Here is a 17,085-nt window from a genome sequence, read left to right as displayed (position 1 = left end):
AAAGTAAGCCTACATTCCTTTCATGGTGATTACATTTAATATAATTTAGCTAAATATACAAGTGGCTCTCATAAAGAGGAGTATAGAGCCACTTGCTACAAACAATTAATAAAACGTACATATTTGATACAGTTTAACACATGTTGAGCATGTACGTTAGATATGAAAGGGGGGGCAGTTCATCATGCTGCTCCACCTATGTGCTCTGAGAAAGGTCACTACAAATCAAGTTCTTTGTTTTTTCAGGCCACTTGTGTTGGGGGCTTATGTCTGAGAATCAAAAAAAATGGTGAGGAGGCCCCCAAAACATTGTGGCATTCAGTTTAGCTAAAAGTGCTTACTTTGCACTAGCAGAAGCGCTTTCAACAAATTGTGCCTCACTGACTATGGATGCACAGCCAGCTCTAAATAAAAAACAGGCATACTTTTTATGTGAATGTAATGTTGGGCAAATTCCAAACATCAAAGTCTTCAAGTAATGCTCAGACATGGAAGACTGGCTGGAGCAGAAGGGAAACATCCCTTAGAACGCAGTCATTACAACAACCTACCTTTACAACGCAAATGTTACAACACAACTGCCTTTACATCACATGCCATTACAATGCATGCCATTTCAAAGCATGTCACTACAACACATACCATTACAATGCATTATAAGGTAAGTAATGGAGATTTGTTTAGTTTTAGGGTGGGTATGGGTTTTGAAATAAATGGGAATAGTAATTTTTAGCCCTACACTACCCAACACTTGCCCTACTGTTGCACTCACTGGAGTGGGAATAGTAATTTTTAGCCCTACACTATTCAACACTTACCCTACTGTTGCCCTAAAAGTATTATGCATTGTAATGTTGTGCAATGTAATGGAATGTGTTGTTATAGCAATTTTAAAAAATGCGTTGTAATGGCATGCGTTGTAAAATCATGCAATGTAATGGTAGTTGCGATGTAAAGACTGCGTTGTAAAAGCATGCGTTGTAATTGCTTGCATTGTAATGTCATATATTCAAGCAGGAAATGCCTTGTAGGAAATTGGTAGCCACATGTATGCTGCATTCACAAGCACTACACTGGGAACAGTCACTGCTTAATTTTAAAAGGTGCCTAGAAAATACATTGAGAAGCTGTCTTGTTTGTCTGTTGTACGTTATGGGATGCTTCACAAACTATTATCACACAGATGACTGTCCAAGAGTATTTCACATAATGCTCATATTTCTTTTTTTAAATATGCATATTTCATGGAGAATTGAAAAGTAGAAAACATTCTTAGGACAATTAACCCCACAATATATGTACTCAAGTGCCAAACACTAAAGCACCTGCAGATCTCATTTCACAAGCTGGAGTCATTTTAGAGCCAAACCATCCTTGTAAACTATAGGTTTCATTGCCATGAGTAGAATGCAGAATTTCTATCCAAGTTCCCGGGTCCGAGAGGAGGTATTCTGTGATTATCATAGCAACTGTGATCTATTTCAAAATGTAAAGCTTTAACCATTACCAAAACAGCCCAAACCTCAAAATATAATCTTTCCTTTTGTGAGTTAAATACCACACCTGAGTCATGTACAGATAATTGGTCAATGATGGAGTTGTGGTGGTGCAGACCAGATGGCAAGTACCAACAAAATCTTCAATAAATAATCATATACTAGTAATAGCCTCTATTTTAGTGCTCACAGTTTGATTCACAACTAGTGAATCGTTCATGGAATTATCGATACTAGTCCGTTGTTACAGTTTAACTTTATGCTAAACTTCAGTTAGAAGTGTACAATGTTTCTGACCAGTTCCAATGCTTTGATTGTTTGATTCTAGCATGGAGATCTCATTTGTGAAAAGGAGTTTTGTAATTAAAGCAGATGGAAAAGTTACAATTAACCTTTCGTATGTGCGGCATGGAAAGCCCCTCCTTCTATTGCATTTGACAGATGTTCACCATTTCTCAAACGTAGTTACTGGTCTGCTAGGTAAGTGCTACACATTAGATGTTATGGTTTACTAACTCATATTATTTAACATGACAAACAACAAAACGTTTATGCTGAAGTGGAGCTGCTCTCCTGCTCTTAAGCAGTACTAACTTTAGATAACTTTAACACCTAATATACTGCAATCTGTTTTGCAAAATGTTCTTCAAAAGCTGCCCTCCATATTTGCTAGCAGGGAGTGAGGAGATATCATTGGCTATATCCTACTTAGTCTTAGAGGTAGAAGAAACATCTCTTTAAGAGTTCTGGTGTCAACCATTTCAGAGCTGTACAAGACCTCATTATAAGGTGCAAACATCTTGGTTATATCCACTAGTTGTTCAAATACGTGGTTGCCTGAGTTTCAAATGGACACCATATGTCCATGTCATTCCCTTAAGGTGCACTGCTAGAAGTTTACTAGACCTCTCCCCATGCTCATAATTCATTTGTCCTAATTTCACTAGGGTTTGCTCTGCCTTATCAGTAAAGATGAAATCGATTTCTATCTTGGAAGATTTGAACAGTTGTTTTATATTTGTGAAGACTCAGTATAATGATACAATCTCTACTCTCTAACTTCTTGCTGCGATTGTGCAGCCATCAATTCACAGTTGAGAAGGATTTGAGTCCTGCAATATGAGCCCTCTCCACATGGCTTCTTACACAGGGCTCATCATTTCTGCAGACAGAGTGGAGCCTACATTTTCCATCAAATACATATGGATATGCAAACACAGTATATGTTTATCTCAGGGATCCCTGCAAGAAGTGGCACCAATGGCCATTTAGTAGGGGGATGGCATAGTATTCTACAATTTCCAGAACAGCTGAATCAGGGCATATACATGATTCAATTGTTGAGGATGTCGGATAAAGGTAGACCCTGCACCAGAATGTCAACTCCTGATAAGATACCAGTTGGGCAGGATGGGAAGGTATGGTACTTGGTTTGCAGTTGGTAATGTCTCTTGGGAACACCTTGATGAGGAAGCTACATAGCACAAGAGGCTGAGTATGGAGCAAAACCCAGGTTTACCCAATCAGCTTGAAAACAATATGATATAACATGACAAGTTACATGGCATCAACAGGATGCCCAGGTTCACATGAGGAGGTACCTTCAGTGTCCATATGCCCATGGGAATGGAACCCCTACATGGTAGAGAATATGGCTTTTAGACTCCGTTCATAGGACCACAAGTATGGGACGAGAAGGGAGCAACAGGTTGACAGCATTGTGCAGAAAAGGTGCCGTGTTAGAAAGCCACAAATAACGGAAGACAGTATTTGAGTGAGGATTAGTGGCTGCCTGTAGGCAGATCTGGACTTGTCCCTATCCTACAAAATCACCTTGATGATCTGATTCAATCCAGTCCTTCAGAAGTAGTCTAACCTGTTGCACGCCCGTACTATGTAACATGTTCTATGGTAGGATATGTACATAGCATAATGTTCACTGAAGCATTGTGATGCTTTAACACAGTAAATATAACTGCAGACCAAAAAGAGGAGCAGCTTAAAAAAATAGTTTTTTGAATGTTGAATCTGAGTGAAGAAACACATGTAAGGCGTTCCAAACTATTGCAATGGAGTAACCTGCTCACTAAACTTTAACTCAGTTCCTTAAAGTTTAAATTTGGTAATTTGGGTCACAGTGTTTGAAACATTTTCCTCTTTATGTTTGTGCCATGGGAGAAGTCTGCAGAAAGATGTATAAGATTATCACCCAGCATGGACGGGTCGTTCTTCATTACTGTTTGTAGCATGAGCCACACTTTTTGATGACACATAAGGAGGATGATATTGGGGCAAGGGAGGTTTTTCATAAATCGGTTTCACACTCTAATCCTGTTGGCTCTTTGGAACTTCAGTGGCATCTGGAAAGGAATTCCCAGCAGTTTTAAAATTAAATCCACCATGAATCAATCAATCAGGGAATTGTAAGAGCGCTACTCACCCGTGAGGGTCTCAAGGTGCTAAGGGGGGGTCCGCAGATCTGTTTAGCCGAAGAGCCAGGTCTCGAGGGTCTTCCTGAAGGTGTTCAGGGAGGGGGCGCATCTGATGTCTGCTGGTAGCTCGTTCCAGGTCTTGGCTGCAATGTGAGAGAAGGATCTTCCACCTGCTCTGGATCTGTGGATGTGCGGGGTTTTGGCCAGTGCAAGGTTGGAAGATCGGAGGTTTCTTTTGAGTACGTGGAAGTTGATTCTGTCATTGAGGTATTTGGGTTCGCTGTTGTGTAGGCATTTGTAGGCGTGAGGATTTTGAAAGTGACTCTTTTCTCCACGGGGAGCCAGTGAAGACTTCGTAGGTGTTGACTGATGTGTTTGTGTCAGGAGATGCCGAGGATGAGTCTGGCGGCGGTGTTCTGTATTGTCTGGAATTTGCAAGGTAGGGACTTGTTGATGCCAGCATAGAGTGAGTTTCCATAGTCCAGTCTGCTGGTGATGAGTGCGTGGGTGACTGTCTTCCTTGACTCAGGGGGGATCCACTTGAAGGTCTTGCGGAGGATGCGGATGGTGTTGAAGCAGCTGGAGGTGACGGCGTTGACCTGTCGGTTCATGGTGAGCGATGAGTTGAGTACGATGCTGAGGTTCTTGACGTGGTCTGAGGGGGTAGGTGGGCTTCCGAGGGCAGTCGGCCACTAGGTGCTGTCCCATGCAGAAGGGGTGGTACCAAGGACGAGGACTTCTGTCTTCTCTGCGTTGAGCTTCAGGCAGCTGTTGGTCATCCAGACTGTGACGTCTTGCATTCCTTTCTGGATGTTGAGTTTGGCAGAGGTGGGGTTTTTTGGTGAGGGACAAGATGAGCTGGGTGTCATTGGTGTAGGATACGATGTTGAGGCCATGTTGTCGTATGATGGCTGTGAGGGGGGCCATGTAGATGTTTAAGAGGGTGGGGCTCAGGGATGAACCCTGTGGGACTCCGCAGGTGATTTTCGTGGGGTCAGAGAGGAAGGATGGGAGTCTGATCCTTTGGCTTCTTCGGGTGAGGAGAGATCGGATCCAGTCCAGGGCTGTTCCTTGTATGCCTGCGTCGTGTAGTCTGGCGACTAACTAGTGTGTGGTGGGAGACGATGTCAAAGGCCGCTGATTGGTCGAGGAGGATGAGGGCTGCGGAGTTGCCTTGGTCCAGGAGGGTGCGGATGTCGTCTGTGGCGGCGAGTAGGGCGGTCTCTGTGCTGTGGTTGCTTCGGAATCTGGATTGGGATGGGTCGAAGATGGAGTTCTCTTCAATGAATTATGTAAGTTTCCTGTTGACTGTTTTCTCTGCAACTTTGGCTGCGAAGGGGAGGAGCAAGATGGGCCGATAGTTCTTGAGGTCGGTGGGGTCAGCTGTGGGCTCCTTGAACAGAGGTCTGACTTCTGCGCGCTTCCAGGTGTCTGGGAAGGGTACTGTTTTGAAGGTGGTGTTGATGGTGCATTGTAGTTCGGGTGCGATGGCGGCTGCGGCTCCGTGGTAGATATGAGGGGGCAGGGGTCAGTGGGAGCCCCTGAGAGGATGCTTTTCATGGTTGAGGCAGTGTCTTCGGCCGTGATTGGTGTCCAGTTGGAGATGGTGGGCTGGCTGGTGTTTCTGGGGGGCGGGGTGGATGGTCGATGAAGTTGTCGTAGAGGTTTTTGATCTTGAGGTGGAAATGGGTTCCAAGCTTGTCACAGAGGTCTTGGGATGGGGTGATGTCAGTGGCTTTGCTGCGTGGGTTGGTGAATTCTTGAATGGCACTGAAAAGTTCCTTGGAATTGGTGGAGTTGGCCAGGATTTTGTTGTGGATGAAGTTCCTCTTGGTGCCTCTGATCTGGTTGTGGTAGTCCTTCATGGCGTCTTTGTAGGTGGTGTGGTTTTAGTTGTCTTGGTGTTTCTCCTGTTTTTCTCCAGGCATCTGCAGGTGTGCCTGGCTTCTTGGAGATCGGTGGTGAACCAGGTGGCTTTCCTGGGGCGCTGTCTGATGAGGTTGCGTAGCGGGGCAAGCTCGTCTGCACATTCGGAGATCCAGGTGTGGAATTCTCTGGCTGCGTCATTTGCGTCGGGTGCCCAGGTGTGGTTGTCTCGGGTGAGGGTGGAGTTAAGTCGCACGTTCGTAACCTTGCTCCAGTTCCTTTGTGGTGGGCGTGGAGCTGGTTTGGTTGCTTTGGGTTTGTTGATGGCGAAGTGTATGCAGTGGTGGTCAGTCCATGGTGGCTGCATTGCTGGCTGAATTGGACATTGTTTCCTGCCGCGAAGATGGGGTCGAAGGTGTGTCCTGATCTGTGGGTCAATGTGTTGACAAGTTGTTTAAGTCTGATGCTGTCGAGGTTGTCATGAAGGATAGTGGAGTTGGGGTCGCTGGGGTTGTCGAGGTGGAAGTTCAGGTCTCCAATGAGTATGTAGTTTGTTGAGGCGATGGCGTGGGGTGCGATGAAGTCGGTGATGGCAAAAGGTGTTTGGGGGCCGGGGGTCTGTAGACGAGGGTTCTTTAGAGTGTGGCTTTGGGGGTGGTCTGGATCTGGAAGTGCAGGTGTTCGGCGGAGGGGAAGGTTTCGTTGGCGGTGGTGAGGTGGAGGGTGCTCTTGTGGGCGATGGCGAGGCCCCCTCCCCGGGTGGTTGGGGCGGTCTTTCCTCTGGATCTTGCATCCATCTCGGATGGCGGTGCTGATGTTGGAGGCGGAGGTCTCTGTGAAGAAGGTGATATCGGGCGAGAGAGAGTCGAGTAGGTTCCAGATTTCCATGGCGTGTTTGTGTATGGGGCGTACGCTGAGAAGGATGCATTTTAGGGTGTTGCCGGTGCTGGCATCGGCGGTGTTGGAGGCCAGGGTGGCAGTGAGGGTCTGGCGGCAGTGGAGACAGGAGAACTGGCTGTGGGTCATGTTCGGCGAGGCCTGTTGACATTGTCTAAGTCTTCCAGGGTTGATTGCGAGGAGGGTGGTGGTGTCGTAGCGATGGGTAGTAAGAGGTCCAGGGTTCCTGGCACTGTTGGCGGTCGGGTCGCGGATGGGCGCAGATGGGCTTGCCTTTGGGGCGCATCCGGCAAGCCGGCAGTGCGACCCCACAGCGGCCACCATTAAGTAGGGGAGGTGGGACGGAGGAGAGGCTGAGAGGCGTGAGCGGAGGAATTCCGGGGGAAATTCCATGGGGGAGGGGCTGCAGGGGCAGCAGCTGCGAAAGGATAAAGGAACAGGCAGGCACGAGAAAATAAAAACAGTGGTGGAATTAAAGCAAGACACAGAAGGGCACAATAACAGTCGCACAACAGGGAAAATTTAAGAAAAAGAGCGTCTGAGAGCGGTTTTGGTGGTTGAAGGCAGTCTTGTCCCAGTTGGAGCAGGCAGCAGGCGCAGGAGCGGGCAGCAGCCTTGAAGCTCCCAAGGAGGAGGTCGGGCTCTGGAGGCAAGCGGAGCTGCGGGGAGAGAGTGGACGTAGATCAAGAAACCAATTGTGTCTTCGCTCTCCACCTTCTCTGGAACTCTGTAAAGGCAGGTGTTGTCACACTTGGCACAGTCTTCCAATAAAGCAACATTAGAATTTAAAAGTACAGAGATCAGCTCCAACAGGGCACTATCCAATAGAACTCACTCAGGGGCAGCCATCTTGTAAAACTTTCACTCAGTCTCTGAACAAAGTTTCTTTAAATATGACAGTGACAGGAGAAGCAGCACATGTGAAGAGGATAAAGCATGTTCTTTGTAGTTGTTTAAATAATTTTGGTTACTATTGTCAGTGTGCTAGCTTATCCTAAACTACAGATCATGGGGCCCACCATCGGAGTGCGAGGTAGTACCTGATACAGATTCTGATGCACCCTGGCTGGAGTAAGCACTATTTCTATTTCACTGAGTTTGATAGCAGATGCTGAAACATTCTTGTAAGAAAGACAGACAAAGATTGTAATTTCTAGCTCTATATAAAGAATTAACTGGCATATTACATGGGTTATGTCATACGTAAATTTAGCAGCAAAACATACAAATCATAAGTATAGAATATTCAGTATTGTTGGAGTTAACTCTGGCATAGATTTGACCTCTAAAGGTAGTGGAAAAAGTCTACCCAATACAGTAAACCGCATGTCCTTTTATAGGACTATTGACAAAGACATCCATACAATTTACACAAATACATGATTCTAAGGATATTCCTGAATATGGAAAGAGTGAGAAGAGACATTTTACTATAAAATACATTAGAACACTTTCTCTTGGTGGTAATACATTGGATCTTAGTCATTCTCACGGTTTATTCAAGCAGTTAAATTGAAACTTTCTACAGCAATAGCCTGGGACAGTTGGAATGTCCTTGGTTGGGTATAGTGAAAACAAGGTCTCCGTGAAGATTCTCTGTTGTTCATTAGTGAGAACCCTAGCAATACTTTATTTAGAACAAAAGGAACAGTAATAGTCATCACGTGGTATCTTGTGACATCAGTGCAGAGAGTATTTCTTTCATGGAATTGTTTAAAAAGATATGAAAATGAATTTACATTCAGGTGGGTTACATCTTAGGATCATAAATCTCTCAGAAAAGTCATCAATGTAATCATCCATATTTAATCAGTGATGAATAAAACATATTACTCTAAAGAACAGAACAATGAAACATTAAATCATATGCCACAAAATGTAAGCTAAAAACCCATTGAGGAAATTGATATGATCATTGGAAAATAGGGCAATATCCAAATGAGCACTAGAGGTGTCACATTTATGAACTTCTGAAAGTTTAAATGAGTGTGTGAACAGTTCTTCAGATTTCTAGGTGAGCACATTTTGGCACATCAGTGGATAATGGTATGATTATTTTCCTTCAGCATCTTGGAATACACAATCTCCAAGGTTGAACACCTAAGTATCTGCTAACATAAGTGCTACACACACCAATATTCCTGCAATGGGCAAGGGCAATGTGACCCCATAAAATCCAATCTATACATTACACTCCAAGCAAATTAAAAACAGTACAACCATGTTCAACTGTGCGCCAAGGGAATTAAACCACTCTTTCTTCTCCTGTGACTCAGAGCTCCATGAATAAAACAGAAGACAACATTATCTGAAACCTCTTGATCAGGCCCTTGAACCAGATGCTTGGAATAGCCTTCAAAATGTTTTTGAACTCTGATGCACCCCACAACATTCACAAATTTATTCCACAGACACTGAGCGAAATGACTGATGGTTGTAAAATAGCCTGATCTAGAGAAGAAGAAGAAATAACATACAATCTAAACTAATGTAGCTGACCACATAGATTTCCTTCCAAAGTCTGAACAGCCGGGAACATGGACAGCTATGGACAGTAACACGATAAAGGGCCTTCATGGATGAACAGTCAAGGCCAATAGAAAAGAACGGCTGAGAATCACGCAAGGAAATAGTATATAGAAACAGGCCGCTACTAACAGTAATTCTCAACCTGAATTTCAATGCAGCACCCGCCTCATTAAAATATTCTGTCACCAGAATTCTATCACTGTAACCCAATACTACAATGCACAGGAATCAACCACTTGGCAGTGAGGAAATGAAGAAGCATAACAGAAAAATCTGCAAGAATGACAGAGGATCATCATCAGTAGCTGAAGTATTGAAATCAAGTTGCCCTGGAGAACACCCAGGTGCCACCAAGAACCACATTTACGTCCCTTTCAAGCTTTCAGAAGGAACTGGACAGCAAAGATACTAGTGATGCATATGTCCTCTTAGAGTCACCGTAATAAATCTAAACCAACATCGGAAGTGGCAAGCACCATCTTATTGATGCTTCCACTGTTCTTGATGACCATCCCTGTAGGAAATATGACCAACTAATTTCTAATAGGACCTCAACTATCAGCATTCCTGGCCCTTGCAACATGAAGCAGAGACTAGTGATGTAACTGTACAAACGGAAATGAAAAAGAGTCTAGTTTTAAACTCAAGGACCTCAAGTATACACCATTCACAACTGTATAAGCAGTTTCGATATGTGTTAAGCATGGGCTGGGCCAGCAACAGACTGAATGCTGAGGGAGAGCCCACTTGATAGGGTATCAGAAATGACTTACATGTATTGTTTAATTTAGAGGACATGCATATGTGCAGATCTTAGGACAGAGGTTCGTCCAAATGGATTGGTACAAGAAAGGGGAACGAGATGATGTGTTGTTGATTGTTTACTCTAAGACCAGCAGATGTTTTGAATTCTGTCTCTGATCAAGGTTACGCTCCAAATTACTCATAATTCACAGACATTTTCACAGCCATAAAAATTGTTTTTCCCCAGTTTTTCAAACATAATTTAACATAACATAACAACCTAACATGACTAAATATTATTATCAAAGTTCTTGGGAGGGCATAGCGATTTGTTATAAAAAACAAAATTCATACACATCACATGATAAGGCCCCACAATCTTGCATCTCAATACATTTCATTGAACTGACATTCAGAAGGGTGGCTCTCAACAATCCTTACAAACTGAGTGCAAAGTTTGAATTGATATGCTGTAGGGTAGCTGGATTTTACAATGTATATTAGTAACCTCACACTTTCATCGTATTCAGAATAATATTGCTTTATTTTAGGAAATCAGATTCAGATAATTCTGTTTTTTTCCTTATCAAGGTCGATTCTATGTTAACACAAGTTTTGTGTCAAGTTTGGGAGAACACCCAACTACAACTGAAAAACTGCTGTCTGTGGATGGGCAAGAAATTAAAGCAACCAAGTAAGAGCAAAGGGTTCTAAAACAGAGCACATTATAGAGAGTGTACAGCAGTAGTCAAAGGTCTTTTGTCCAGTCAGCACTTAGCTATGAACATCAATGTCTGCAGAACAAGTTAAATTGCAATGCCTCCATGATTTATCAGACTGTTTTTACTTTTTAGTAAGGGTAGACTATGAGCTCTCAGTCAATGAATCAACCAATCACTCAGTGTTTGTAAAGCGCGACTACTCACCCTTGAGGGTTTCAAGGCATTACTGGGGGGGGGGGGGGGGGGAGGGTGCAGCGGGTCAGACTTAGTGCTGAGATCATCCGAAGGGCCATCACTTGAGGTCCTTCCTAAATTGTGTCAGCGAGTGTGTTTTCCTGAAGAGGAAGGGCAGGGTGTTCCATGTCTTTGAAACGAGATAGGAGAAGAAGATTCCTCCGGTTCTGGTCTTGCGGATTCATGGACGGTAGCCAGGGAAAGCTGGGTGGAGCATAGGTGTCTGTTGGTTATATGGAATGTGAGAAGCTGATTCAGGTATGAAGGTCCAGCATTGTGAAGTGCTGTGTATGCATGGGTAAGTCTTTCATTCCTTCAAGGAAGTAATTCCTGGCGACTGTGGGTTCTTTGTTGAGGGAGAGGATCAGCTGGGTGTCGTCGGCGTAGGTGACGGTGTTGAGCCCGTGGTTCCTGACGATGACTGCGAGGGGGCCATGTAGACATTGAAGAGGGTGGGGCTGAGGGAGGAGCCCAGGGGTACTTCGCAGCTGATCTCTGTCAGTCTCGAGAGATACGGTGGGAGTCTAAGCCACTGAGTTCTGCCAGTAAGGAGGGAGCAGATCCAGTTGAGGGCCTTGACTCGGATACCAGCGTCTTGGAGTCTTGCTAGGATGGGTGGGAGATGGTGTTGAAGGCCTCAAAAAAGGTCTAGTAGGGCGAGGACTGCAGTTTTGAAGTGGTCCAGGAGGGAGCGGATGTCGTCGGTGGTGGTGAGTAGGATGGTCTAGGTCTATTGATTTGGAATTTGGGTTGGTAGATGTCCAGGACGTGGTTGGTTTCGATAATGTCGAGCTGGGCATTGATGGCTTTTTTAACGACTTTGGCTAGGAAGGCGAGCGGGGGATAGGCCTGAAGTTCTTGAGGTCAGTTGGGTCAGTGGAGGGTTTCTTCAGGAGGGGGTTGATCTCTGCCTGTTTCCAGTCATTGGGGAAGGTGGCGGTCTTGAGGGAGCAGTTGATAGTTTGGCATAGCTCGAGTGCGATGAAAGAGGTGGCTCTGTGGAAAATGTGGTGCGGGCAGGGGTCCGAAGGTGCTCCTGAGAGGATGCTTTTCATGATCTTTATGGTGTTGTCCATGGTGAGTGGGGAACCAGCTGTGCAGAGTCAGTCAGGAGGGTCGGCATTGGTTTTGGTGGTTGTTGGTGTGCTGGGGTGGTCTTGGTTGTCGAAGATGTTATAGATAGTCTTGATCTTGTGGTAGAAGAAGGTGCTGAGTCTGTTGCAGAGGTCTTGGGAGGGTGAGACATCTGTGGCCTCGCTGTTGTGTTTGGCAAACCCTTTGATGATGCTGAAGAGTTCTTTGCCATTGTGTGCATTGTTGGTGATTCTGTCTTGGAGGGCCTTCTTCCTTGTGGTTTTGATGAGATGGTTGTGTGCACTGGTGGCTGCTTAGAAGGCGGCATGGGCTTCTGGGGTTTTGTTGTTCTTCCATGTACTCTCAAGCCATCTACAGGTGTGTCTGGACTCTTGAAACATGGGGTGAACCTGCTTGCTTTCTTGACATGTTGTTGCCAGTAGCTTTCTTGAGGGGGACAAGGGTGTCTGCGCAGTTTGCGATCTATTGGTGCAGGTTGCCTGCTGTGGTGTTGACGTCTGAGTATGTCAGTGGTGATGTGTCATTGAGGAAGGTGGTGAGTTGATCTTCAGTGACTCTGTTCCAGCTTCTGTGGGGTAAATAGGGAGTCTCCAACAAGTTAACAACTTATTGAGAGTACTTTGATCATTTTAATAAATGACTGTCAAATAATATTTCGGGTATGACAGAAAGATGGGACTTGGAGCGCATCAAGGTCCAGCATACATGCTCCAAATAATCTAGACAATGTACAATGGGTACGCTGTGAGCGTGGCTCTGCAGGAACAAATGCCCTCACACACCAATCTACTTTTAAGCCCCCCACCCGCACTTCATCAAACGTTGGACAAAAATATCCCCGGGTGCCCATCAGGCATTGATGCCCAGGCCTGCCGTGGAGCAAAACGCCAAATGATGAAGCATGAAACCTATCGAGGTGTGTGAGGACATTTGTTTCTGCAGAGTCACACTCTGAGTGTACCCTACAGAACAATCATTGACCTACATAGACACACGTACTTCAGGAACTGCATTCCCATTATACATTTTTAAGAAAAAGTTCAGGTTTGACTCAGGATTTGGTGGACAGAGTAAAGGCAGACAGAATGAGGGAGGACTTAAATGTGTCACCCTGTCTTTACCCTGACTGCCAAATTTTGAGATGTTCGCAAACCCAGCAGACTTCTCTATAGATTGGAAGCAAGCACCGTCCTGGTGGTTACTGTCATTATAGGAAACGTTTTACGGACGGCTTCATCAAATATGATGCCAAACTGTCAAACTTTTCCAAAAGTTTTTCTTTCTGGAAAATAAACTCTCAAAGCAGTAGTTTGTTTTTGAAAAATAAAAAACGAATGTCTCCCATACCATTGGAGTTCTCCTCCATGGTTTTGTGGTAATGGGGTAATTTTTCGTTTTTAACTATCGTTTCTTACCAGGGTATACCTGGTGGTGACGAACAATAAAACAAATAGCCATCTGGTCATCCACTCAAAATAAGGCGGATAGCAGGCTGGCTTACCTCTAATGTTCCTCAACTGACTCAGGCTGTCAGAGGAAGGTTTACACAGATGGAGTAAATGTTACTCCAGCATAAAGATGGCGATCCACCCACCTCTAAATCGTGCTGCCGGACCAAGAGTTTGGTTGCTAGTGCAAAGGCATACCCTCTCTGCACAAGTCCAAATTAGCCCCACAGTGCCTGATTACCAGTCCCTGAGAGGGGTATATGGTATTAATTACAACCAAACAAATCAAATACCCCTGAGTTCCAGAGTTAGCAGTATGGAAATTCCACCTAGCATGTCTATCGCCCTTTCACATTTCAGCAAATTTAACCTGCTGACATTTAAGAGGAGAACGTTATTGAACCAGGTAGTTATTGGGACAGTAAACTACCCTCCACTTGGAATTGTGATCCCTGCGCAAGCATCTTTTTGTGCAGGGATCGCAACTTCTCATCCCACTTGTCACGGCCTAAGTATCTGTGTTTACTTCTAGACATCCGAAGTGAACTGAATATATATTATTGTTAAATGAGATTACCTGAAATGTCAAAATCAGACAAAACCAAAAAATATCTGTTAATCTAATATCTATCTTGTGGAGAAATGCGCCTTGGCAAATTTGTAGAGGACCATCTCCTATTTAACATTAAGAAGTCATTTTATATTCCTAAAGATTTGGGCCTCCTCAGTTAGTTATGTGTTTGGACATTTTCAACCTTTTCTGTCCCAACCTCCATACCATTCATAGTTTTCCCCATTTTGTTTATTAAGGCTGAGCCTAGTTTATTCTCTTTCCTATCTATGTAGAACTTTTTAGTCATTAAACTGGTATTCTATCCGTGTAGTTCTTGTCTCTCTGTATAGTACCTTGTGCTGGCAAGCATTTCACTTTGTTTTGATTTGTTTTCTTAACATTTCCTTCCTTTGCTTGTAACTATTTTCTGCTTCACAGAAGGGTGAAGTGTTTAGTGATGATCATATTGCTTCACATCTGCATGATTTAATGGAAGTCCCATGTGTGCTTTACATTCTATCATTGTAATTAAACTGTACTATTAGCAGTTCCCATTTAAATATTTTTATGGAAGTAATGCATTACATGGTATTTCTATGATAATTAAAAAACATATAACCACATAAAGGTTTCAATAAAAGTAAATCACAGCTTAAAGTAATATTATTAGAGGAAAACTGATTTTCCCACTGTCTTTTTCAGGACTACGAAAAATAACTACAAGACAAAGGCAAATCCAGTGGATACCATTTCTTGCTGGACTGTGGATGTGAGGCAAAGCTAAAGAATAACGTTGCCAGGGCAATGAACCGCAGTCAGTTGCTTTAGAAAGCCTTTTCTGTGTTGTCATCCAGTGTCCCTTTTAAAGTGTGTTAGTATGACACAAACTAGAGCACATATATATATTCAGAATGCCTTATTGCCACATTGCTGCATATATAAATAGAAGCCATATTTGGCTCTAAATTAAACTAAACATTTTACATGAAATGTACTTTTATTCAAGGCGCTATAGAAATGTTTTAAATAAATAAATCATCCAACAAATTATATGTCCTTGGTCTCCTACGTTCTGTAATGTTTTGGTGAACTTCAAAAGAAACATATATCTACTACAAATCACTTTGTGGCTGAGAAAAGTCTTCTTAGGTCATGATCAGTTAAACTACTGCGCAGTATCAATAACACATTTGCAGAAAGTCTATACCAAGATATTAAAACCCTGAAGTTCATAAGTGCAAAATTAAATTACTAGCAATACATATTGTGATCTAGATATTTTGATATAAATCTATAAAATACCACGAGTGCATGTCTCTTATATTTCTCTTACATCTTCTTATTTATATTAATAAAACATATTGGATTTTGTTTGTTTCTTTACTTTGTCACTGAAGTCATAGCACAAAACTATTGACAACGCCAGTATGAATACTACTGTCCAAGAATATAATTCCTTCCTCGCTATTAATTTATCAAGATCTAGTTGACCTCTTTTATGTTTCTAAAATAATCTTAATATCTAAATGATTACCCTTCTGATTGTGATAGGTGAAGCATCTTCGATTTTGAACATGGCACTGGTATTTCTGACTCTGACTTTGTAGGAACTTTTGTAGCAATGTACTTTGTGATCATATTATAGATCCGCCAACATAGAGGTAGGCAGATATAGTTTTATGTATTGGGCTAAGTTATTGGGCTGCACTATGGTATCTCGGGTTCCACTCCCAGTTGTGACTAACTCCCCTTTCCCTTGCATGTGGTGACTCTTACACCCCTCTCCCAATTGCGCCTTCTTGTCTGTGGTGATTCTCAAGCCACCCGCTTATGTCTCCTCTCCTCACTTGTGGTCACAATGATGCTCATTCCTCTTCTGATGACGCTGACCCTTCTCCTGTAGTGTCCATGGCTCCACTTCCATTTCCTGCTCTTACATGCTGTTATTTGTCACACACCCGTCTGCAGTGTTTCTTATTCAAGTTTGCCCATATTTGGCCTATAATAATTCTCAAAATGTGTGAATCTGAGTGATTTTGATAGAGCTGTAAGAGGGATTCTGTTAGACCTATCATCCTTAGGGTGGTCTTTCCCCCAACTTTTGGACATTTGCCTTTCAGTTTTGCTGATTCGTTTTGTTGGCTTCTGGATTCTGAGCACTTTACAACTGCTAACGAATGTTAAAGTGCATGTGCTTCTCTCCTAAACATGGTGCCATTTGTGTATACCTGATTGGCATATTTGTTGTACTAGTAAGTCCCCTGTAAAGTGGTATCCCATATACTCATGCCCTGTACTGCAAATGCTACTTGTGGGCTGCAGCATTGCTTGTGCCACCCACAGAAGTGGCCTTTCAAATCTGTGTCAGGCCTGCTGCTGCAGTGCCTGTGAGCAGTTTACATCCACGTAGATATTTAAAGATACTTGCCAAGCCTTATGTTATGTTACCTTATAAAGATTTCTAAAGCACTTAGATACCCCCAAAGGGGCCTCTTGGAGCTAGTTACAGGTGAGACATGGCAGGAGTAAGGTAGAGAACACTAGCCTAGCTGGAGAACAGCCATGATTTCAGCTCTGGAATTCTAAGGATCTTGAATTTTCCTAATGTTAGGTGGTATAGAATTTCATAGGGTCTGGACTAAGACAAGAAAGGATCAGCCTCCCATTCTGTCTCTGCTGCAGCGGGGGATATAGGCCAGGTTCAAATCAGAAAACGCAAAGTGCTCTAGAGGACATGTAGAAATGCATCAGAGTAGCCAGACTGGGAGCTCCTTGCTTATATAAAATTATGTGAGAGGTGCATAGGGCCTTGAATTTAGTGCATTTTCCGATAGGTAGCCAGTGCAGCTTGACAAGAAGATGGGAGGTGGGAATGAATTTAGGGAGGGGTAAAAAGAAGGCTTGCAGCGGTGGCATTTTAAATGACCTGCAAGTGATTCAGAACTGATTTTTATAATCCCAGTTAGAGGATGTTGCTGTAATCAAGTTGCGAGATGACCATGGCTTGCATGATTAGTTGGTGTATTTGCTGGGCAAAGGGAACCAGAATTAGGTTTAAGGTTCCTAAGG

At 43.5% G+C, this 17,085-nt stretch overlaps 1 protein-coding gene across 5 annotated transcripts in view; it reads left to right on the top strand.

Moving 5' to 3' along the window:
• Window positions 1-15,387, top strand: part of LOC146797516 (inter-alpha-trypsin inhibitor heavy chain H4-like) — a 598,346-nt gene extending 582,959 nt beyond the window's left edge. For all 5 annotated transcript variants that reach the window (XM_085624535.1, XM_085624533.1, XM_085624534.1 and 2 more), the window contains 3 exons: window positions 1,825-1,976; window positions 10,556-10,658; window positions 14,719-15,387. In XM_085624535.1, coding sequence (XP_085480661.1) covers window positions 1,825-1,976; window positions 10,556-10,658; window positions 14,719-14,800 — 337 coding nt within the window. In that variant the 3' untranslated portion in view covers window positions 14,801-15,387. The remainder of the gene's footprint in view (window positions 1-1,824; window positions 1,977-10,555; window positions 10,659-14,718) is intronic.
• The last annotated feature ends 1,698 nt before the right edge of the window (window positions 15,388-17,085 follow it).

The sequence above is a fragment of the Triturus cristatus genome, chromosome 9, assembly GCF_964204655.1.
Source record: "Triturus cristatus chromosome 9, aTriCri1.1, whole genome shotgun sequence".
Lineage (NCBI taxonomy): Eukaryota > Metazoa > Chordata > Amphibia > Caudata > Salamandridae > Triturus > Triturus cristatus.
The sequence above is the reverse complement of the archived record's forward strand: the minus strand, read 5'-3'. Positions and strand labels throughout refer to the sequence as shown.